The 25,330-nt window shown below is 40.0% G+C and overlaps 2 protein-coding genes across 3 annotated transcripts; one reads left to right on the top strand and one right to left on the bottom strand.

The window, feature by feature from the left end:
- Nucleotides 1-7,625: 7,625 nt before the first annotated feature.
- LOC129722544 (uncharacterized) lies at nucleotides 7,626-9,227 on the top strand. 2 transcript variants are annotated; one of them, XM_055676056.1, is made up of 4 exons: nucleotides 7,626-7,752; nucleotides 7,808-8,003; nucleotides 8,062-8,185; nucleotides 8,261-9,227. In XM_055676056.1, the coding sequence occupies exons 1-4, from the start codon at nucleotides 7,726-7,728 to the stop codon at nucleotides 8,967-8,969; spliced, it is 1,056 nt and encodes a 351-aa protein (XP_055532031.1). In that variant the 5' UTR covers nucleotides 7,626-7,725; the 3' UTR covers nucleotides 8,970-9,227. The 2 variants fall into 2 exon arrangements, with proteins under 2 accessions (XP_055532031.1, XP_055532030.1); XM_055676055.1 differs by having other exon boundaries at nucleotides 8,249-9,227.
- LOC129722545 (uncharacterized) lies at nucleotides 8,972-10,258 on the bottom strand. Its single transcript, XM_055676057.1, has 3 exons — nucleotides 10,155-10,258; nucleotides 9,235-10,080; nucleotides 8,972-9,176 (listed from the first exon to the last, which is right to left on the bottom strand). The coding sequence occupies exons 2-3, from the start codon at nucleotides 10,068-10,070 to the stop codon at nucleotides 9,017-9,019; spliced, it is 996 nt and encodes a 331-aa protein (XP_055532032.1). The 5' UTR covers nucleotides 10,071-10,080; nucleotides 10,155-10,258; the 3' UTR covers nucleotides 8,972-9,016.
- Between the last annotated feature and the right edge of the window lie 15,072 nt (nucleotides 10,259-25,330).

Here is a 25,330-nt window from a genome sequence, read left to right as displayed (position 1 = left end):
CACGCACAAGGAAAAAAAGGAGAAAGTTTTCCGAATGGTTTGTTGTGACGTTTTCTTGACAGCGCGGTGGATTCGGCTGTTGTACTCACCATTAGAGCATCACCACCGTCGGCTCTAGTTTAGTTCCACATTCAAGCGATGCTTGAATGATCAATGCAGAAGGATTTCGATATATTTGTAGTTCAAACTTCGTGGAATTTGGTTTGTTATATATGCTTATGCCTAGACTTATGCCTACAATTTCTTGATATTGAGAACGAGTTTTTTCAAACGAATTAAAACTGCTTCGTTGAGCACGAACGGCCTGATTTTACAAAGATTCGTAAGCATAACCACCCCCTTGCTGTTACGAAGTTCCTCTTAGGCCGTGGACATACTGGCGCGGCCTGCGTTGCGAAGGCGATTCGCCTTTCCGTAGGTTAATGTTCAGCTTTACTTAGGGCTGTACATTAACCTACGGCAAGGCAGATCTTTTTCGCAACGCAGGCCTCGCCAGTATGTTTTTGGCCTTACGCTGTCGGGTGTAATCGCAAACAAAACTCACGCACTGTACCTATATGCAACGTATATTAAGGATGAATAGGATGGATGGTTATATAAGGTTATATAGAGAAATAGAAAAGCAACAAATTTTTGTCCTCCTAATTGGTTTCGAGGTACGATGCTGGCCTAACAAGCCAGTCGTCGTATGTTCGAGTCCCGGCTCGGGAAAGACTCTTGATTTTGGTAACACTCGTTTTAAATGTGATCGTGATGTCATTTTTCTATGGCCTCTTAGGGCATCTTCAGCGGTGGTCCAAATCGTTGTTTTGTTCTATTTTTTTGGAACAAACTCAAATTCACTGCTGCACCGGTGGTGTAAATTTTGTTTTATACCAGATCTAAAATGAAAAATTTTGAAACTGGTATACGTTTTGGTCTATTTTTGTCACTTTTTGGAACAAGAAATAGATCGTTTTAAAACCCTTTGTACGCTACCAATAGGTGGGTAAAATGTCATATTTTAATTGAATACCTCATTTTTAGCTATTTCCATATAAGCATTTTGCGAGTGTTGGGGAATAAACAAAACAAAGATTTTTTATGACAATTCACAATTAATTTTTGTGGCTATTCTGAAGAAGAAAATGAACAGGTTTGTCGTTTTTGGCTTTAAGAAAACCGACCAGCAAAAGGAGAAATTCTGGAAGACCATAACCGTAGGTTCAACTACTTGGTTTGCAACCATCAGCCCAGGGATAACAAATATGTTGGCTATTTTGTTGATCGCCTTAATTATAGTGGGACCAGAGGAGACCGTAAGAGGCCAAAAAAATGTTCCTTGGAGACACTGAACTGAAAACGTTCAAAATGCAGGCTTGTTTCAATATCTTTAAAACCGAACCCAAGTTTAAAGAACTGTAAGATTTTGAAAGATTGATGAGACGAAAATGGAAGATGAACATCTACGCGATCAAATATTTTTCGCTATCCTCCGAAGCCCTACTTGTAGTAGAAATTTTTCGATCATACCAATCCATCCTGAGAAATGTCACTGACGCTCGGGTCAAACCGTCAAATCCATAAAGTCTGGTGGATGTAAGATTCGGACCACTGCGACCCTTATTTTGATGTTGTTTAAACACGTGTTGTTTCAGTAGAATCCACTTTATTACTCACTTTTTATTACATGGTTATTCGTGGCATTTCAATGGGGAGTGTTCAAATATTGCGTTCGTAAGACACATCTATTTATTACGTTAAACCACAACATCTCCTCTTTCCCTAAATTTAACAAAATTCATTCAATATCAAGTAGGTAATCTTTGAACTTAGTTGTAAATTTTATTTCTCTTCTTGAACGACGTGGCGTATCCATTTTGGAAATATCAGTAGTATTCGACGAGTGAGGAACTTGTTTAGGTATCGGTGTACGACTTGTGCTTGACTGCGTCATCGCCGAATATTCTTGAGTATCTGGAGTATAAAACTTTGGCGTTTCTTGGTTAGAATGTATCTCTGTTCTAACAGGAGGTGAAAATGATTTGTCACTGACAACTTCGCGAGCTGCGTTTGGTGTTTGTTTTTCCGTGGCATCTAAAACCGACGAAGTAGGAAGACCCGATGCTGATGGCGTACTGGGTTCATTACGTAGCTTCAAATGACTGCGATCACGTCGATAACTTGTACCATTAACATCAACCACGTACGATCTACCACTTTGACGAAGTGCTAATACTGCACTGCCGCTCATAGCAAGTCCGTCCCATTTGCGTTTTGGTGCTGACGAGAAAACAGCAATTGAAAATCGTAACGCTTTGGGTGAAATTTGGCACTCAAATGCTTTTTCAATCAAGACCATCAACTGAATTTAGTACTGCAATGACAATCTAACACTTCTACATCATAAAACTTGTAAAACACCGACATTTGACTAAAATTTGTTGAAAATCATAAGCTGGGACTCACATGCGATTACTTTTACGGTACGTAGCCAGAATGATAGCAAGTCAGTCCCATAGCCGGCTACGACCGGTGATGAAAAACCAACTACTGCAAATCGATGGCGGTGCTATAGCTTGCGTTTGGAATGAATTCATTGCTGGTCAATTCATAAATGACCTTCTCTCGTGCTTCATTAAATAAGTTTTTTGTGAGAAGCATAACATAATGTACCAACTGCGCCGCTCAGAATAAAATTGGATTTTGTTTCTACATTTAATACTACTGATAAATTCGAAATCAGTGTAACTTATTCTAAATTTTCCTGAGAGGATAAAATACGAAAAGTAGTATTTACTCAAGAATGCTTTAACTAACAATACAGTGACACACCTGAAGCGTTCATTGTCAACAACTAACAGCTGAAAGAAGCTACAGATGAAAACTTTGTCTTGAAGAAAACATTGTACTATCAGCTAGAGCCACACGATGTAGAACGTGTAAAATTCAATCAAACCTCCTATCGAATATCACTTGGTACATCCAATTCTAAACCTGAAGACCATAAGTTGTGGTAAATATCACATTTTTCATAATCATTATTGGCTGTGGGTTTAAATTGCGAAGATTTTTGCAATGGGACCGACTTGCGATCACTTTTGCTATGGGACAAACCGACTTGCTATTTTTTTCATAGTTCCTCAGAACGAAGTGTTCAAAAATATTTGTTCTATCGAAAGTAGACATGAAAAGGAATTGATTCCATAAATAAACTCAAAATTGACAAAAATGCAATTGGGACGGACTTGCCATGAGCGGCAGTGCTGCAGGTGTCCATTGTTTACAGGTTTGCGAATTGAGCTGTACATAAACGGGTGCTCCAACTTCCAAGTCTGGCAAACATTTAGTTTTCTTATCGTATTGTAGTTTGGATTTCTTTCTATTGTTTTCAATAGATTGAGAAACGTCTTCTACCACACGAGGCTTCAGATTTTCGGCGGAAGTAGGCAGGCCACTTCTTGTACCACGGGAAAATAAACGTTGCACTGGACTAGAGCCTATCCTGTTCGGTATATTGCGCCAATGCAGTAGCGCGTACCAGAAGTCAGTACCGGACTCCGCACACTTTTTTAAGAGATTTTTAGCGATTTTTACAGCAGCCTCCGCCTTTCCGTTAGCCTGCTGATGGTTTGGAGCGGAAGTTGAATGGCGGAAGTCCCAATCATTTGCAAACTGCTTCCATTCTCGACTTGTAAAATTTGTGCCATTGTCTGTTACAACAACTTGTGGTCGACCAAGTCTAGAGAAGTTCGTTTTGCAGATTGAGATACTCGATTTCGGAGTAAGGTCCTTTAGCAAATCCACCTCGGAAAAGTCTGAATAATGGTCCACTGTTATAATAAACTTTCGGTTTTCACCACGGTATTCGGCAAAAAACACATCCATAGAAACGATTTGGAAAGGGTAGACAGGAATTGAATGCGTCTGCATTGGTGCAGGAGCTTGAGACGGAGCATATTTGGCACAAATCGCACATTCTTTCACCGCTTCACGTATCTGTGCACTCATACCTGGCCAAAAAACGTTAGCTTGGGCAAGTTTCAACGTTGCTTCAACGCCATTGTGGCTCACATGAGCTCTCTTGATTATTTCCTTACGCAAAAGGTATGGGATAACGATACGATCGTTACGAAACAGCATATCATCCTGCAGTGACAGCTCGTTCCGGTATTTGAAGAAAATTTTAACACCTTCAGGAACTTGCGAAACGGATTTAGGCCAGCTGGATTGTACATAACACATGACTGTTTGTAACGTAGAATCCTCTGATGTTTTGTCGATTATTTCTTGAATGGTATCCTCCGCGACCTTCAGAAATGATGTAAGTTGAATTTCTTCGACCTGGCGAAACACCTTACAGACTGTAGCCTTTCTGAACAGATCCGCTTCTGAACAATCAGGCAAAAGAGGGCGTGAAATGGCATCTGCCACGACATTTTCCTTACCCGTGATAAACTGAATTTGCAAGTTGTACCTTTGGAGATTTAACAACATGTGCTGTAATCTTCGAGTAGCCGATAATAAAGGTTTTCGAAAAATGTTCACCAATGGCTTGTGGTCCGTCTTCACCGTAACTGATGAGTTGCCGACAATCAACTGGTCGAATTTGACGCACGCAAAGAGAATCGCAAGTAGTTCTTTCTCTATTTGCGCGTAATTTCTTTCGGTAGCTGTAACGTTCTCGATGCATAACCGATTACACCTTTGCGTTGGAATACCGCTACGCCCAACCCGAAACAGCTGGCATCGCATTCCACTATTAAAGGTATATTGGGATCATAACACTGCAACGTTTTCACATCGGACACCAAGGCTTTAACACGACTGAACTCCTCTTCGTGTTCTGATGACCACACCCATTGTTCCTTATCAGAAATTAGCCGTCGAAGCACAGTGAAATTTTCACTTAGATTTGGAAGGAAACGGCCTAAATAAGTAACCATACCTATGAAGCGATGTAGTTCTTTTCTGTTCGATGGCACTGGAAATTTTTTTATTGCTTCTATTTTTGACTCATCCGGTTTCAGTCCTTGGTCTGTCAATACATGGCCATAAAACATAACCATGGTTTGACATACGTTCATTTTTTTCCGATTTAGTTTGACCTCATCCTGTTCAAGCCGCATAAAAAGCTTCTCTAGTCGTTGATTGTGTTGTATGAGCGCTTCTTCCAATGTATCCCCGCAGCCAAACACTAAAATATCGTCTGCAATACACTCAATACCTTCCAAACCCTGTAGAACTTCATGTAATTTCATTTGGAAAATTTCCGGCGCTGGGCTTATACCGAAGGGAAGTCTCGCCCAACGAAATCTTCCAAAGGGCGTCCAGAAAGTAGTTAGGCGACTGCTTTTTTCACTCAGGACAACGTGCCGAAACCCCTTACTGGTATCTACCGTTGTGAACACTTTGGCTTTTCCTAGTGCAGGAAGGATTTCGTCTATTGTTGCAAACTGCAGATTCGGACGCTTAAGCGCCTGGTTCAGCTGGATTGGATCAAGACATATTCTTAACGGAGCAGATTTGTCATGATTACGCCGGACGATAACGATATTGCTCACCCACTCGGTGTGCTTCGGCTCTTTTATTATTATGCCATCCCTTTCAAGGTTTTCCAATTCCATCTTCAAAGCTGCCCGTAAAGCAATCGGCACTCGTCTGGGTGGTTGAACACATGGTGATACAGAGGTATCGACTTCAAGCGAGACCACACCAGGGAAACGTCCGTAACCCTCAAGAATGGACTTATGGTTTCCATAGCACTTAATCTATACACGTTAAGCAGATTAGGATGCTGTAGTCCACAAGTTGCAAAAGTTACCGAATTACATTGGATTACCCCCTCCTGCCTTTTAGCACCGCCCATTTGTTGCATGTACTCATAACCGATAATACTTGTGTTGGCCCCTGTGTCTATTTCACATTTCACTATTTTCCATTTTCCTTCAATCATCAACTCCAATGCAGCTAACACTCTCCCTCCTGATTCAGAATTCTCATAAATTTTTCTTATTTCTGCTTCTTCTTCGCTGCTATCGTTCTCATTTTCACTTTCGTCAGCTGACGATGAATAAGATTTTTCACAATCACTGTTTTCATTTTTTAGCACTTTCATTGACTTCTTCTTTTTTTTATCTTTTGACCTTTCCGAATTGCAAACACGCTCAAAATGATTTTTACCTCCACATTCTTTGCATCGCTTCCCTAGAGCTGGGCAAACTCCTTGGCGAACTGATGCCTGTCGCCGCAAAACTTGCAACGCGGAAGTTTCGATGATGCTTTGAGTCTGTGGATTTCTGCTTGAGAGTATGCTGCACGAGCTTCCTCTATCTCCTGATCACGACAGAGAGTAATAGCTTCAACCTCTGTGATGTTCTTTTTTGTCAACATTTTTTGACGGAGATGCGGCCACCTATTCGCTGTAACGATTTTGAACGTCACAAGCTCTGATGACAGCCGGTCGAGTTTAGCTAAACGTGCCAAATGCTTTAACAGTAGCACGAAATCTTCAATAGATTCCGCTGAATGTTGCTGTGATTCGAAAAAATCCAGCCTATCTATGTTAAGATTTCTTTCAATCACAACCTGTTCATTAATTGCAGCGATTGCTACTGGCAAATCCACTTTTTGTTCTGTCGTGAGTTGAAAATTGCTGTATTTTTTTAATGCAGCTTGACCGATTACAGACATAAGCAAACTAACTTTTCTTGCATTGTCGTCTCTTGGCCACTTGTCGATTCCGATACTTTTACCATAATGTTCCCAGTTAGAAATGAAAAAAACAAAATTTTGTTCCATGTCGCCTTCCACTGATAGCGGCGGTGGAAGGGGAACGTAAGCCGGCGCCTGTATAGCAGGATTTGGAGTGGCGTTCATCCGCTGTATCTGCTGGAGCATTTGATCGAACACTGCTTTCTGGCTTTGCATATATATTTTCATCTGTTCTGCATCCATTTTGGTTGAATAAATGGGAAATTTCCAAAATCGAAACAGAAATAACCGACACTTCAACGACGATACAATTTACCCGCTTACGCGCACTGTTCTCGTAAGAATGAAACCGATTTTCCGTCGAAATTACTATTTCCTCGATATTTATCTTCCGCGATATGAGAAATGACGCCGAAGGTTTTCAAAAACAAGCTTCGAATCTTCTGACACCATGTTTAAACACGTGTTGTTTCAGTTGAATCCACTTTATTATTCACTTTTTATTACATGGTTATTCGTGACATTTCAATGGGGAGTGTTCAAATATTGCGTTCGTAAGACACATCTATTTATTACGTTAAACCACAACAGATGTTTTGTGGTAAAGTCTTGTGGATATAAAGTGTCTAGCCAAAGTAATCGTTTAATGTGCGTAAAAATTATCGAGTTTCCGTTTGTTAAATATTGAGTGCTTTTTATTATAACAAGTCTCATAAACTGATATCATGGGGTATTTAATTGTGGACAGTGTGACAGAAGTCAGCGGTTTAAAACAACAAGATATACAACACCGGTGCGGAGAACGAAAAATTGGTCTAAATTAGCTAGTTCTATTCAGGTTTCGCTGGTGTAAATCTGGTATAAAGTTGTTTCAAAAATTGACCACCGCTGAAGATGCCCTTACGTCTGTATTACATTTTTATTGGGTTGCTCTTAAATTCACCACGCTGTTGTTTTCCTTCAATTTTGAATTTTTCAATTTATAATGGTAATGGAAATTAAAATGTTTGAAAATAAAACACTTAATTCACAATGGCGAATGGCACTACTAAAATACTGGTTAGTAAATTGTTTTAGTGATTTTTTGTACGTTGATTTGAATTTATTAATATAGGAAGAAGCTTTAAGCGAGTTATCTCAACTACAGTCTAACGTCTCCACGTTGTCAACGATTTTTACCGGACATCCGCCAGATCCAATTCGGTTTGTTCAGCTGGATGGAGAAATCCGCCAGTTGCAGGCAACAAGCGAAGCGCTCTGCGTAACGTTAGACAAAGCCCTTAGGCTTGCTGTACCAAAAATTATTGAAGGTATTTATTTTCGTCCTTAACACAGCAGAGATGAATAAAGCATCCGTTATTGTTTTAGATCCCCGCTCGAAAAACCAAGCGCTGGAGAGTTTGAAGGTGTACAAAAGAAATGCAGAGCAAACGATCAAAGAACAAACAGAGCAGATCGCCCAACTTAAAGCCGAATTAGCAACTATCAAGGAGTAAGTTATTTATTTTCAAATAGTTTGGTGCTGAAATAAGCTATGCAACATCTCTGAAAATAGATCTTTTCCTAGGCAGGCCGCAGGACAAATCGAGTCAATATCTTGGATCGGTTCGATAATGGCCGCCTTGTTGTGGAAAGCGTGCAAACAGCAAGAAAGCGTCAAAGCCCTGATTGGTACTGACAGTTTACGAGAATTCATCGGAATGTCTAACTGTGTTCTAAGCAGCTTCGTAGCACGACACCAGCAAAGTGGGGATTCGGTTCAACTTTCCTCTGAGAGTGAGGATTATAAATTTCTGGCATCGCTCTGCGGGGCAATGACTAATTTAGCCGCCTATCCGGAAGGCAGAGCACACTTAGTCAGTGAGGCCGACGGTTTACTATTTACGAACAGTCTTCTCCATGCGGTGCAATTACTTCGAATGCCAGCTGGGAGGCTGCTGAAGCGCATTTCACTAACCTTTGTCTACAACATATGCCTGGAACCAGCCGGGGTGCAATTCGTTATGAAAGATGACAATCGATTGCGCAACATTGTTGCCTGTTTGAATCTGGTCAATTCGGAAGACGTTCTGATGTTAGCCGTCAGTTTGTTGGTCAGATTGATCAAGGCAGCTACGCCCTGCGACCAGAAAAATGCCATATGTCGACAGGTCCCGCGAGGTATCGTGAAATACATGACGGATTTCAATTATCCTCTGTTGAAGGAAACTGCGACCCATTTATTAGAACTAGTAGAATTTGATTGGAGAAACGCAGTTGAAAATGAAACCATTTAGAGTAATCGGATAGAGTTAACCTCTATTGTATTAACAAACAGATAGAACTAATGGGATATGGGCGGTATAACCGCATATTTTGCACATAAATCAGAATGGCCTTTGAGGACCCCTATTTTTATAGCGCGAAGAGTTAAATTTTTGCTGATGACGAGTTGTTTCTTTTTTCCGATCATTTGTGGAAAGAGCTTCAGCGTTGCAGCATAACTAAAAAAAATATAAAAATATAAGCAAAACTTGCTTTGCAAATTTTTAAAATCCTTACTCTTTAAGTTTGATGACCTGATGCTTGGAGAATTGTGGACTGAACACTAAATCATACAACGCATTGCCGGATGCGTACTGCTTGATAACCAACATAAACGCCTCGATGGGTATTTTCTCAGGACGAGTGGCCCCAAAGCCAACTTTGTCGGACTTCTTTTGAAATCCAATCGGTTCTAAAATACCCTCCTCACTGCTCCCTAGAGAACCACCAGTCCAACCTTGCTTCTGCAGCATACGAAAGCCAATGTTGTCTTCGTCTAGCTGATGAGCACTGAATGTTTGCTTTTCCGACTGTTTTCCAGGGAGTTTCTTCAACACACCCCGCCGGGTGTGGAATGGTTTCAGTCGTTTTACCGTGTAACAGTAATAACGAATAATTTGTACCAATTTATCTCTGGCTTTCGTGTGGGCTTCGTTCAGATCTCCTTCAGCGCTACAAATTTCCCGATCGTTTACCAGGTAACGGAACACGCGTTCTTCTTCATCGTATTTTGTCTCCAATAATAGACCAGCCTGTTCGAAGGTCAATTTCAGAGAAATCTTATCATCGTTGTACATATATCCTATCACGTTACTCAATCGATCAATGTCCCGTTTCGGAAGACCAGGATCGGCAACGTTCTCGATCTTTGGGAAACTTTCTTGAGTGCCACTTTTTACAAAGTTTGCGTACTGATTTGCGATACCATTTAATTGTTTAGGGTCCGCTTTGCCAGTGTTGTTGTGGCAGTTATCACTTTCAAGCCATCCATCAGCAAACTGGCGCACGATTCTCTTTCTCCACTTTGCAGCGCTGTTTGAAGTTATATCGCGTTTTCTCTTTTTCGTCAACATGCTCAAGCACCTGGATCGGTTATTATGGAGAATAAACTTTTGAAAGTTCTCTAAATCCACTCATATTTTGAAACATGTACCTACCTTATTTTATTCCGTAGAATAACCGGCTAAAATTAAAACGACCACATGAAACATGAACCAAGAAAGTAACAATGTTTACAATAGTGATGGGAAACTTATCGATACTTATCGATAATATCGATAAATAATGGTCATCGATATTATCGTTAATTTTTTGACGTTAGCGATAATTATCGATATTATGAGGGTGAGCACAAGTCAGTGCGGCTGGTTACTGGAGGAGACCCAAAAGAAGAAGACCTCACCTACCCTACCCCAGGAGTTGCTTCTGCCGCTATGTATTTGTTGGGTGCTGCTATTCGACAAGATTTAGCATTGTTGGGGGTGGTGCGGGCGAACCTTTAGCCCCGGGCAGTCGTCATTTACTCATCTTTGTGCATTTATCAACACATAAATTGCATCACATCAGTTTTTTAGTAGGCATTGTGATGAGCAAGAAAAAAAGCACAACCTTATTGAGGGATGCCTTTGCGCGTAGGGAGTGTGGAATATAACTACATGCTGTGCTGTTGAGTAAATTTACTGTGTCTGAGCTAAATTTATCATAGACCTGCACCGTGGTAGTAAAAAAACGCAGTGAGCATAACACTGAGTATAGCGCAGAGCCCCACGTAAACGCTACAGAACAAGTTAATAAGGAAACAGTCAGAAAAGTTTTCCCAGCTTGAATTTTCATCATAGTGCCCTTATCATTGAGCAATAAACGTGCGCTATCTATATTTTATCAGTTGCGATCGAGAAAGTCTCTCTGCGGGAGCTTTATGCGCTTACTCTTTACAATACAAGCTTTCTAATGTTGCGTATTTTGCTTTCTTCACACAGAGTGCATTTGCTTTTAATGCGCGAAAAAAATAATCAACTCATCCGTTTTTGTTTGTTTCAGTGTTCTGTGCAAATTATACGAGCCTCTTTATTACACACGATGAGTATGCCAAGGCTGGCCCCGGGTGTCATTGAGTTTCTGAGAAATAATGGTAACTAATAAGGTATTTATAGATTTTAGTTTCCTAAGAACCTACACGGTAAAAGTCGAAAACCCATAAATGGGTACTTTTTCAACCATTTCGCCAAAAAGTGAGCCAACCCATTTAGTGGGTAAACTTGGTTTACCCATTAACGGGTATACCGATTAAACGTCAGAAACTGGGTACAATTTCACTCATTTTGAGAAATGAATTTTCTCAAGGAAATGGGTGAAATTTTACCCATTATTAAATAAATGGAAATTTTGTGATTATCACTCAAAAGAATGAAAAGAAGTGAAAGTGAAATCAATTATTTTTAATTATTTGCAAAAATGAATCTTATTTACGAACACAGGAGTATTTCATCTGCTATCATCAATTGTCAGAATCGCAACAAAGCCAATACCATACGGATAGTGAACATTCTTGGCCTAATATAAAAAAATCTCAAATTGTAAAATTCAATACTTGTTATAACATACTGTTTACCTTGCAACTTCTTGAACGACGCAGTATCGAATCTCTTCTAAAGTCCTTCCATGGCAATTGTTGACAAATAATAAACAAAACAGATCGTAGAAGTAACGCGTGCGAACAAATCGACAGAGCAAACTGAAACGATGCTTGAAGTATTTTTTCACCCATTAATGGGTAAACAAATGACCCATTTTTTTAAGAGCATGTCTTTCTAATGCGTACAATTTTACCCATTTCACATTTTTAAATTTACCCATTTTTTTGACAGCCGCATATGACAGAAAAAAATGGGTACAACAATACCCATTAATGGGTTTTCGACTCTTACCGTGTAACAACTTAGTACTGGAGAACTTTGAAAAAATATCCAAACTTTTTGCACCATCTCATAAAAAGCAATGATACGAAATTGTAATAAAATGCATTTTCTTTGGCTTGCCAACTCTTATAATATGATGGACATGCATAGCGGCAGTCTATTGGTAATTCTCTGGTGATTGTTTAGTTTAGCTTGGAACTGTTTAAGTTTAAAGTATCTGTTACCCAACAAACAATTTTTAGTTCCACTAAAAATCCAAATCAACGAAATTGTTGCGCCACAAAATATCCTGGGGTAGACAAAATAATTGAGATAAATAAAATTCTCTCGAATTTTAAATGGCCAGAGCTTTACGAAAAATGAATCAATTTTGATGACCGGTTTCATTTCACTGGAAAACAGTATTATATTAGTATTACTTGGGAACTTGGTGTGACCAACCTACACCAAAAATGTTTCGGATTTCAAGAGTGTGTGTCAAAGTGTACATTTTTGCAACACATAGAACGTTTTAGGCAACTAAATAGTCTATCTAAAATACTTCATTTAAAAAATCTGAGATCACCGATATTTTCTAAAATCATTTTTTGTTTTTAAAATTATATTTTTTTCAGAGTAGATCCTACTCAACTTAACTCAATTTTTTATATTTTTGAAGGAAAGTTCAGATAATTTTTACTAAAATATATTGATTTATAAGTAAAAGGTTCAAATACAGTTGGGTTTTCTTACGCGGGGGATACATGCCTCGTGAAAAAACCATGTTAATTCAGAAATCCGCTTGATAAACTGCTTTAATTCAAAAATTCGCGTAAAAAACCACGTTAATTTGAAAATCTGCATAAATAACCTTTTAGAGAAAATCCGCGTGAAAATAATCTGACCTTTTTAAATGTTAATCCAGATAAATTTTCAAACGCAAGTTTGCAAAGTTGCTTGGTTTAACAAGACCTACACACCCACAATGTTCGATTGAATTCTGCTAGAGTGCTGCGAGCTCAAAGAAAATTAGTACCCAACAGGGAGAAAACCGCCAAAATCAACACCCATACTTGATAAATTCATACCTCGGTGATTCCTTGGCGAATTTTTCAATCTTTGGCTACCAATGAACCCGAAATAAATCCTGATTTATTGACAACATATGAACCTAAGTGAAACAGAATGTCAGAAAAAGTTCTACGCGTTGCAAAAATGTACACTCAGTGTTGTTAGTCTCGCTCGTGAGCGGCATGCAACACCTCATGTGAGGTTCTCGGTGATGCCGCTTTCACACAGTAGAGAATTCTCTATTCAAGCTATTTCTCGTTCTTTCTCGCTTTCTTTCTTGCTCGCATTTACTCCCGAGATCATATGCACACACTCCCGTCTACTCTCCTCGTGTGTACTCGTGTGTACCTATTCCCCAACTCGCGAGAACTACTAGCCGAAGACAATTGTTTCAAGATGCTTTGCGATGGTTGCATAGGGAAAAAAATGATAGGGTATCGGATTACTTCGGCAGCGGTTCGCTTCGGCTGGTTTTGCATTAGACTGTTGTAAAAAACTTACCGAAGCAGTCCGATACCCTACACGTTACCCCACTGTCGGTGCATGAAGCTAAACCGGGAAGAAAGCATTTTCGTTTTCGAGCACAGTTTTTCAAGCACTCCTAGTCGTGCAATTTTAGACGAGTACTCCTACTCACTAGCAGGAGCTCGCGTACTCTTTTACGGTTGCTGGAGTAGCAATACGAAAGAGTTTGTTCGTGTCGGTGCGTGCTTGCTGCTACTCAAGGGAATGCATGAAGAAGAAAGAGTATCTCCAAAGCGTGTGTGCAAAAGACTCGAGAAGCGTAACATATGTTTCGTTCTCAAGCAGAAAGGAGAAGAAAGGTTTTGCTTCTCGCTCGATTTGCAACGCTGTGTACACTTTGGTACACACTCCGGAAATCCGAAACATTTCCAGTGACCCTCGGTCTCGTCCAGTTCTCAAGTAATTCTAGAAAACTAGGACAGTTTTCCAGTAAAATTAAACCTGTTTTGTCAGAATTGATTCATTTTTCGTGAAGTTTTGGCCATTTGAAAATTGACAGAATTTTGCCTGCTTCAATTATTTCCCTAATTATACAACCTTCAAAATGAGCACTCCCGGCGTAAAACCCGAAGACTTTCCAAAACAAACTGTCTAACTCGTCCGGTTGTTTGAATTTTCATTCGCAGTATCGTAAAATTTGTCATTCAAGGCCTTAACACAATGGATACGTTGCGGCTGCGTTTGCGGCAATTTGACAGTTAGCCCATACATTTACTGTCACATTGACGTCAACGCAACGCAAACGTATCCATTCTGTTTTTAACAAATTTATATAGCAAAATTGCATTTGTCGAATAACGTTTGCGGTAAAAAAATGGACAAAAATTGCCGATTTTTCATGGGTTTACCTTTAATCGCACTGACTATACTACAGAAGTGTGCGCGTTCAAAGAACGATACCCCGCCGCGTCAAAAACGGACATCGTGTGGCACTTTGTGGACGCCGGGTATGCCGGTTCTGGCATCTACAACATCTTGACACTATTGGACAACGATCAGAGAATCGAAAGGAAGCCCGGTTCCGGACGACCAACGACCCTTCGCGACAAGAAGCTTCAAAGGATGCAGAAGAGGAAGACCGAGGGAAAAGTGGCTAAATCGCTGCGTGCACTTGACCGAGAGGTTGGTGTATGCTCTAAAACAGTGAAAAAGCATCTAGAGAACATGGACATACATGCAGGAAGCAGCAGTCCCGTTCACTGGTATCGGAGCTGCAGGCAATGACGCAGCGACAGCGGTTGAATAAGATGGTCAAGTCGATTTTCCCGGCGAATCGCGACGCGGCAGTGGTATTGGACGACTAGACCTATCTCACCCTGGATGGCAACGACTAGCAGGGCTCTTCGTATTTTACCTCCCCCACGAAGGAAGTGAGCACCGAGGTAAAGTTTATTTCACGGACCAAGCTCTCAAAGAAGGTGCGGCTGTGGCTGACAATCAGCGAGAAAGGGATGTTAAAGTTGCTCTTATTTCGCTCCGGGCTGGCCGTGAACGGGGAAATTTATAGTACGAAGTGCCTGACAGAAGTTGCGACGTTCATCAAGAAATACCATAAGCGCGAAGACACGGTGTTCTGGCCAAATTTGACGTCGGTCAACTACTCGAAGCGATCGTTGGAGGAGATGGAGCGACTGAATATCGATGTGGTACCGAAGTCGGCGAATCCGCCCAATGTCCCCCACCTACTTCCCATCGAGAATTTCTGGACAAACTTGAAGCGCAAGACCTATTCCAACAATTTTGTCGCCAAAAACGGAGGAGGAATTAATAAAAAAAAAGGAAGAAAGAGCTTAAAAACATGGCTACTCGCATGTTTTCGTCCGCCATGGCGAATGTTCCGGTTAACTGCCGGAAGGCTGCACACAAGGACGTAATATTTTTTTGTGAGGAAGCTAACATGATGACCTTCCATGGGAAATTTATCCAACTCAATTATCTGTCATAGTTTTTTTTCATCACCATCTGAAATAGTATTTTTCATCGCCATCTGAAAAATTTTTTTTACCGCAAACGTTAGCTGTCAAATTATCGATACTTATCGATAACACGATAAAAGCCCCGGAATTATCGATTGTTATCGATGTCCGTTTTGGGCGATATTTCCCATCACTGGTTTACAAAGCACGCAAACGGCTAACATCTCTAAATTTCACAACCCCATGAAAAGTTGCACAGATGCTGAAGTAACGTTAGAGTTGTGAGCCAAATGATAAAACCACAGAATATAACTATAAAGCCTGTACTACACTCTTTGACCAATGGTCAAATATTTGACCTTCTGACATAATGGTTAAACTTATTTGTCATCATGGTTGTTGTTTGCCCATGTTTGCCCCATGTAAAAATTGGAGAGTGACAAATAATAAGGCAATCCACGAGACAGTTGCGATCAGCTGATTTCAGTCTGTTTTCAACTTATGACAGCTTTATGTACGTTCGATCGGTCTCAACTTGGATGCAATCCGGATCCAGAAGCGTGAAAAACAAATGTTATCCGATCGGTAGCTCTAGTATCGTGAGTGCCAATCCTAAATACAACAATATAAAATCACTTTTGATATTATTGCCGACATTAAAAGATTTCGGTTTTGCCCGTGTTTTGATTTTACAGCTTGAAAAACAGCAACAATAACAAACGTACAAGCAAAAAAACGTCACCCGTGGATTGCCTCAAGCCTGTAGTACACTCTTCGTCTAATGGTCAAATATTCGACCTTCTGACATAATGGTCAAATTTATTTGACATCATGGTTGTTGTTTGCCCATGTTTGCCCCATGTTAAAATTGGAGAGTGACAAACAATTATCTTTGACCAAATTTTTATCTGTCAAAAAGTGCCAAATATTTGACGCTTGGTCAAAGAGTGTAATATAGACTTTATTATCTTTGACCAAATTTTTATCTGTCAAAGAGTGACAAATATTTGACGCTTGGTCAAAGAGTGTACTACAGGCTTAAAGCCTGTAGTACACTCTTTGTCTAATGGTCAAATATTTGACCTTCTGACATAATGGTCAAATTTATTTGACATCATGGTTGTTGTTTGCCCGTGTTTGCCCCATGTTAAAATTGAATTGGTCAAAGAGTGTACTACAGGCTTAAAACTCGGTTCGTGACTACGAAGTTGAAAGAGATTTTAAAGGCTGTTTGCACCAGAGTCAATGTGTATATAGAGTCGCGCGAAGAGAAAATCTATCGTTTCGGCAACACAGTTTATGTGCCGTTTGTTGCCAAGAAATATACACACTTATTCTCGTTTTAATTGTTCAGTAATTTTTATTACGGTCATGTTCAGTAAATTTGAAAAAATACTGATCATTTTGTAATTTCCTAAAAAATAACTGATGTCGGTTAAAGTTTTTACCGAATTACCGTTATACAAAAGGCACTTGACGAGCTCAGCAAAAAGCATTGCTGACCTTTTCTGTGAACTAAAGTATGTTCTGCACTTCCATAAAGTTCAGTAAATATTTGACGATCTGTCAGCACCTACCTAGGTGTTGCTGAAAACCCTTCAATTGATTTACTGAACTCTTGATGTTTGTTACTATACTGTTCGGCAATTTTTCTGCATCTGTCAAAACGAAACATCAAAAGTTCGCCATTTTGCAAATATTCAAAGAGTATCGAAGCTGAGTTTTTAAAGTGTTTCGCGTGTGATTTTCAAAAAAAAGGGGGGAGTATGCTTGGGCGTTACGATTTGTTACACACGGGAGGGGGGAGGTGAGTTCAGCGTTACGTAACGAAAAATCTCTGGAGAGACTCTCAAAAACGAGCATTTTTATCAAGGAAATCCTTCTGCAGCGTTACGTAATTTTTATGGGGGGAAGGTGTTGGCGTTACGTTTCGTTACACATGGGGGGTGGGGGTCCAAAAATTGGGTTTTTTGCGTTACGTAATTTATGAATATCGCCTTAGTCCCTTTTTATTTGAACTAAGCAATTGCTGGCTTTTCTTAACGCTTGGTTTTATAAAGCGTTTAGACTGGCGTAGCCGCCCTACTGAGCATATCCAGTTCTCTTGTATTGTCCTATGCTCCCAGGTTTTCAATTCTGCTTTCAAGGCGCTTGATGACACCCCACAGAACGGTTCTGGGCCAATGAAATCGGTACATGACCCCTGTCTAGCTAACGTATCGGCTTTTTCATTGTCTTCCACTCCGCAGTGACCAGGAACCCAGTGTAACCATACTTGGTTCCTTTCTACCAGTTGTTTCAGTGAAAGGATGCACTTCCATACTAGCTTAGAGGTACATGTGAAGGCTTTCAGTGCTTTAAGTGCTGCTTGGCTATCAGAAAAAATGCATATGTTAGCATGCCTGTATTTCCTAGCCAAACAGATTTGTGCACATTCATGAAGTGTACAGGTTTAATGTTGGATTAAAATGCGTAAGTAAAACTTCGGAAAAACACATATTCTTTATTACGCTCAATTACAACACTTTTCATCCACTCCTAACATTATCACCTTGTTTATTTACATTGCTCGATTGGTACCCTTGTTTGACACTGATTTGGTTCCTTTGGTTTCATCTTTGCGGGACTGTTATTATAAACATAGACTCTGTTTCGCACCTAGGCGCACTCTCATATGCAATTGTCAAAATGTGTTTGATGACAAAAGCAAAAATATTTCCTTCCTTCTTTTTCTTAAGCGCAGTATGCAGCTCAAAAAGGAATTCATTTACCTATCTCAATCCCATGTAAAATTCAGGCACTGAATCAGGCAATGAAATTTCTTCTGGTAGCTAGTACGCAGCTAAAAAAAAATCATAAACCGAAATGGAAAACAAAATTCACTGCTGAACACTGCTGTGAAGCAAAATGTCACTTTTTCTTGCACGGAATAATTAGCACTGACATTATTCTGGTACTGAAAGTGTCAGGCATTTTTTCGCGGACTAGAGTTTTGAAAAAATTACCTGGCATCCCTGCTCTCACACCAGATCGCGGTAAACAAGTGTGTTCGAGTGTTCTAGAAAAAAGGAAAAATCATGCGCTCACTCACGTCAGATATCGTTACTGTGAAGCATTCTCAGCTGTCAAAATTCCGTTTGGTAAAAAGGGCAAAATTTCGTGAACCTCTTTTCTTTTCACGCTTTATGCAAAAACCAAAGAAATCTCAGCACCTTCGTAGTCGCGAATAGTTAGCTCCTCTCCACTTAAAAATACTTTTACTGGGGAGCATGGATTATTTTAAACATTTCGGATGCTTTTTTTGTTATTTGGTATTTTAGGTATTTTATTTTATTATTATTTAATAGGAAATGTCAAGAGACTGACTTTTTTTAATTCAAAATAAAATTACCAACCGTAAGTGATTTGAACACAACCCTGCCGTCAAGAAATCATGGCACAGGGATGCCAGGTCATTTTTCAAATGTTTTCACACTCCATGAAAACTAGCAATACTCAGAGGGAGAGATATGCGAAGAGAATGTTGTCAGCAAAACGAACATGTCAAAATCTGAGCCAAACGAACAAGAAAGCCGGAGTAATTCGCGTTCAGGGCGCAACTAACAAAATGTAAACAAATCGTTTTATTACACCATTGGTTTTGAAAAGACTCACACAATTCATGGCAAGAATCCTTTCTTTTGTATAAATCGATAAAATTATTTAAATCAAGTGTTTAGTGAAGAGCGATAAAACAGTTTACCCAAAACAAAAGATGCTTTGAAACTAGGCCCTTTACATTGTTTTGAAGCAATGGGCTTATTTGCGAAATATTTCGTAAACAGGCGACAGTAAAGGGCGGATCAACTTTTGTTTTCAAAATAAAGGCGCATTTAAAGAGGCGCAACTGAAGAAAAAATAAAAACAAGGCGAAAGAAAGATGGGCGTATCTCGTTGTCAGAATGCTTTAAGGCGAAATAGAAGTGGGCGAATCTCGTTGTCAGAATGCTTCAAGGCTCATTAGGAGAAGGTTAGAAGAAAAGCGCAGATTTAAGCCATAAACGCACAAATTTAATGTAGTATTGTTAGGAAACTATAATCCAGGTTTATTTTACGTCGATTTTTGGAATTTATGTTAATGTTAGTCACTTCCTTTGAAATTGCGATTTGAAAATGTACTTGCAAATTTTCATACTGATATTCCCCAATGTTTATCTTTTGTCAGTTGCGCCCTTATCGCAAATCACTCCGGAAAGGTTACATATTAAAAGGAATTGCAGTCAGCTGTACAATAAAGGATATATTTTTTTCACATTTTTCATGTTTTATTGCTAAATAATGAATGGAGAATGCTCCAAAATTGCTGTATAATACTGATTTTCAACTGGTGGTTCACAAACCTTTTGTATGGTCAAATAGAATAATGATTATTATGGTAAAAGTATATTAAATTAGACATAAATATAATTCTACACTTTCGCGGTTTTTATGATCCTCTTTATTATTTTTCAGGACTCCCACCGTCACCATTAGTTATACGAGTCAAATGAAAAATTTAGTCCATATTGAGCTTTAGGAAAAGATCTGGCACCTCTGACATGTGAAACCTAGTTGCCAAATTGGCGGCTTTTTCCATCGCTTATCTCTCTCTCTCTCTCTCTCTCTCTGTGTATCTCTAATGAAAACATGTCTCCACACATATAAAATCTGTAAACACGGTCCCCATTAAAAGTTTCCAGTGAACACAATAAATCGGGTACGGTTGTCACTTTGTGCTCCGTCAGGGTTATATTTTCCATAAGCCAGCAGCAGGCATGTCATTTTGTGCTCTACCAGGGTTTATTTTCCAGCAGCAAAAGTGTCATCTTGTGCACAACTTTCCAGTTAGTAAAAATTAAAAAAGAAATTTTCAATTTAAAAACCAAAGAAAAATCGTAGAGATTTAAAGCCTGTATTACACTCTTTGACCAATGGTCAAATATTTGACCTTTTGACATAATGGTCACATTCATTTGACATGCACTAAAGACATCGCCCCCCGGTTAACCTATGCTCCGGAACCACTGGTTAAATCAATTACTCACCACCCGGCTCTTAGCCTCACATTCGACAAGCTGAGTAGCATCGACTATCACGAGCCAGAAGATCAGTTTCGTTACGACTTCAAGCGAGCAGACTACGAGGGACTGTTACGAGAACTGCATAATGTCGACTGGGTAAATAGTCTTAATCCTGCCAATGTTGATATGGCGGTAAATGATTATATTTCGATTGTCTCTGGTTTGATCGCCCGTTTTGTAACCCGAACAAATGTGCGACCTCGAAAATACCTCCCCTGGCAGTCTTCGGAATTGCAACGCCTAAAACGGTTTAAAAATGTCACCTTTAAAAAATATTCTGCAAATGGGTCGCTTTCTCTGCGGAATCATTGCCGGTCAGTTGACCATGATTAAAAGATCCTTAGGAGACGATGCTACGCCGATTACAGACGGAGATTCGAAAATAAATTGAAAATCGATTCAAAACAATTCTGGAACATCGTTAACGTACAGCGGAAAGAAGCGGGACTGCCGTTAGTGAAGGAATTAGCTACCGGAAATGCAGATAATCTGGCCACATCTTACCACTAGTCAGATATTCGCAGCCGCAAACAAAGTCGCCGTTTCTAGCAGCTCCATCGCCTCGATTAATATTGACGATCGCCCCATTTCTGCCGCTGTCACTAAGTTGAAGCATTCAAACTCTACTGGTCCTGACGGGATCCCTGCTACATTACTAAAAAATGCATTTCCGGACTGTTAACTTCTCTTACGCATCTGTTGCGTCTATCTATAACCTTAGGAAGATTCCCCTCTGCTTGGAAACAGGCGTTTATGTTTCCGGTTCATAAGAAAGGCGATCGAAGCAACATAGATAACTACAGAGGAATATCTGCATTGTGTGCTACATCCAAATTTTTCGAGTTAGTGGTCATGGGACCAATATATTCTCATTGCCAGAACGTCATCGCGGAGGAGCAACATGGATTCCTTTCCAAACGTTCCTGTGCGACGAACTTAATCTGTTTTACGGGATATGTCATCGATAGCTTCGTTAGCGAGCTCAAACCGACGCGATCTACACCGATTCATCCGCTGCGTTTGACAAAATTAATCATCGTATAGCCATTGCGAAACTGGATCGGTATGGATTCTCTTGAAATCTATTGAGTTGGCTGGAATCATATCTTTCGGGACGGACGATAAGCGTAAAAATTGGCGATGAGATATCTGAATCTTTCTCTGCAACTTCAGGGATTGCACAAGGCAGCCATTTGAGCCCGCTGATGTTCCTACTCTACTTCAACGACATAATTCCGTCATTAAAATGTCCCCGTCTAGCATTTGCGGATAATCTGAAATTATTCTTCAAAATTAAAAGCAACAGCGACGCTCTATTCCTGCAACAGTTAAATGAATTTTCACACTGGTGGGAACTAAATCGCATGGTACTTAATCCTAGTAAACGCCTTTTGATTTCTTTTACTAGGAAGAATGCACTTCGAGTACAATCTGAATGGTGTTCAATTACAGCGTGTCGACCATGTGAAAGATCTCGGAAGTATTCTCGATACTAAGATCACCTGTAAGCAACATGTCTCATTTATCATCGCGAAAGCCTCCAGGCAGTTGGGACTGATTATTCGAATGACACGCGACTTCAGAAACATCCACTGCCTGGTATATCTGTACAATTCATTGGTTCGGTCCTGTCTGGAATACTGCTGTCCAGTCTGGGTTCTTTACTATAACAACTCTATTCACCGAATCGAAAGCATCCAGCGTCGATTCACTCGCTTTGCGCTCCGATTGCTTCCATGGAGGCAGCCTTTACGGAATACTCGATACGAGGATCGCTGTCAGCTTCTTCATATCGACACGCTTCAACAACGCCGAGAAATAGCACGCGCCATGGTAGTATCCGATACTCTAACAGGTAGAATTGACTGTCCGAATATCTTTCGTCAGATCAATATAAGCGCACCCACAAGAGCATTACGTAGGTCATCATTACTGCATATTCCGTTTCGCCGCACTAACTACAGCGCAAACAGTGCCATTATTGGTCTTCAAAGAGCTTTTAACCGTGTTTCAGGAGTATTCGATTTTCACCTAACTGCTCGTGTCCTTGACCTAAATTTGTTTCATTGCTTCGTAGTACAATGTATTAATGTATTAGTGACCATTAGGGTAATATCTGCCTGTTGGTAAAATTTGTGAATAAATAAATCATGATGGTTGTTTGTCCGTGTTTGCCACATTTGAAAAATGGACAAACAATTGTCTTTGACTAAATTTTTAACTGTCAAAAAGTGACAAATATTTGACGCTTGGTCATAGAGCGTAAAAACACGTAGTGTCTAGAAAATAAGCAGTTGTCCAATTTTTTGTGGGGGTATGTTGGCAGTTGACAGCATTAAAGGCTTACCAACCTGCCGCAAGTGTCGCTGCTAGCGCAAAAAATGATCAAATATTATAGTCTCCAAGTTTTCGATATCAAGTTTAATAAGTTTGAAGCGAATAGCGAATCACCACTCGCTACTTGCTTGCTGCAATTCTTGTTTTGGCCTCACAACAACAGGAAGCAGTCGGTGTCGCGCGAGTTTCCTTGCAATTCTCCGAGTATACTGTGGTGTCGTGTTTAGTTCGTAGCGGTGTGTACTAAAATACTACCTCAACGGGTGTGTGTTAATTTGATGGGAACGCAATATTTGTCTCATTTGACAAAATAATCTTGTGATGTGACAACACGGATCAATCGGTATCGCACAGAAACGTTTGTTGATTTTTCACATTTCCCGACGTTTTTCCTTTATCCATGCCAACTAGACCGGTTGTGTAGTAAGAATCGGGTTGCCATTGAGGCACAATCTGCTGCGCCTTGTGTGAAAACTTTCTAATTTTGGGAAATATATTTTGTCAACAAAAATCTTGTTACATGTGACATGATTGATATGGTGTTAATTTTGATTTAAAATTCGTATTCAAATTTATTAATTGTACTAGCTCAACATTTTAGTTAGATATCAAAAAATTAAATAGCATTTTCATTCAAAAAGTCAAGTACCGAAGATCAGCCTGGTGGCAACACTGTATAAGTAAATGGCTGTGATGTGACGGTAGTGGCTACATACACACTCGCAGTTTCCAACGTTCACAACAAGTTCTCGGCGTCGTACGTAGCGGGCGAGCGAGTGAGCGAGTATTTACCACGAAGTTGACAACTACACTAGCAAGAGCAGCGAACGACGACGACGGTGACTGGTTGCGGACTGGCTGCTGGCTGGCTGGCTGTTTGGCTCACTCACTGACTGTTGTGTTGTGTTGATTGACAGAGGCCATCTTTCAACGAAGTGAGACGTATTTTTTTCTGTTTCTCGTACGGAATTGCGTGAATGGACCGTGTAAAATTATTGTCCCTTTTGGAGTAGTTTGCTAAACGGTGCCTATCGGTGTTTTCAGTGGTTTGTAGAAAAATTAAAATACGGAATCTTTTCCGATGGTTGGCTACGGTGCACGTTTCAGTTCAGCAGCTAATGTGTGATATTTTATTTTTCGTGAAATTCGAAATTTATCGGCCCCTGTGTGCGTGAGTGGTGTGGTGCATTGTGCAGTGTGTGTGCACCTCCAAATCAACGACAAAAGCGAATGAGCAAAAAATAAGAAATATACTTTGGAGTTGGAAGTAGCGAAAAGGTGGATTTCTTCTGCGGTTTGCGTTTTTATTCGGTACTCTTGTGATTGGAATTTTCGTTCGCTTCTACTCTCTACTCATGCGTTTTATTTTTAATTTCTTTTCGGATTTTCCGGTTGTGTAGCAGTGTTAAAAGTGGCCCGAAAGTTTTTCTTTTCGAATTGCGTAGTTTTTGTTATGTGTGAGCTGATTTGTCTATGAAAAGCGGAGCGAGCAAGAGTGCAAAAATCATAGAAGCGAAGAAAGCCGATATCAACAATAAGTTGGAAAGACAAACAAGTACGTGAAGTGCTTTGTATTCCGGGTGAACCAGTTGGAAGCGACAGATTGCTAACACGGATTTGCGGACAGGGCAGCGGGGGTTTCTCCGAACGTACAAGGGCAACCACGACAAAAACAGTCTACTGCTGCGGACTAGCGAAGTACAACAACAATTTCCGGAGGGGTGCGTCCAACAGCCAATGTTTAAATGGACGCAACATCCATCATTACGCAGGTTTCGCGCGATGACGAGCAGCAACTGAACTGCAACTATCCAGGCGAAAAAGGTAAACATACTGCCGAACTAGTCAGTTTTCTTTTTTTTCTGAACACAAAAGAGGGTGGTTGACGCACTTCCGGACTGTGAACAGCGGAAGAGAAATTTTGTTTATGGCTTAGACACTTAAAAGAGGCAATGGTTTTCTTTTGATTAATGTCAATAAGTAGGGTGATGTGTCATGCGTGGACCGATTTAGATTGATATTAAGGGGCATCGTTTTTTACAGAACAAAGTTACGTCTGTCTAGTTTTTAGAGTCTTAGATTTACTGTTTTATATCGGGGTACATTCTGCGAAAAATTAAACCAAGGTATGACGTCGAAATGCAAATATTTCAAACGGTAATAGTTGTACTACATGATGGATTACAATAATCAATATGTCGTTGGATTGATAAAATGATGGACAATTTTGTGATACTTTTGTTATCAGAGTGGCGAGAAAGTTTAAAAAATCAAATTCCCTGATTGTTCCTGATAACTGATAACATTAATTTGTCTGACATTTTTCAGCATTCAGCACAAAAAATGCAACGTAGGTAAACGCAACTCTGGAATCCCAGTGAAAAAAGTATTCGATCATATAAGAAACCGAACAGTAGCGGTCCCGAATCAGCCTTTCATGCTAAAAAATCAGTTTTGCGCTGAAGAGCCGTTTAAAAAAGAATCGCAT

The sequence above is a fragment of the Wyeomyia smithii genome, chromosome 2, assembly GCF_029784165.1.
Source record: "Wyeomyia smithii strain HCP4-BCI-WySm-NY-G18 chromosome 2, ASM2978416v1, whole genome shotgun sequence".
Taxonomy (NCBI): Eukaryota; Metazoa; Arthropoda; class Insecta; order Diptera; family Culicidae; genus Wyeomyia; species Wyeomyia smithii.
This window is presented reverse-complemented; position numbering and strand designations above follow the sequence as displayed.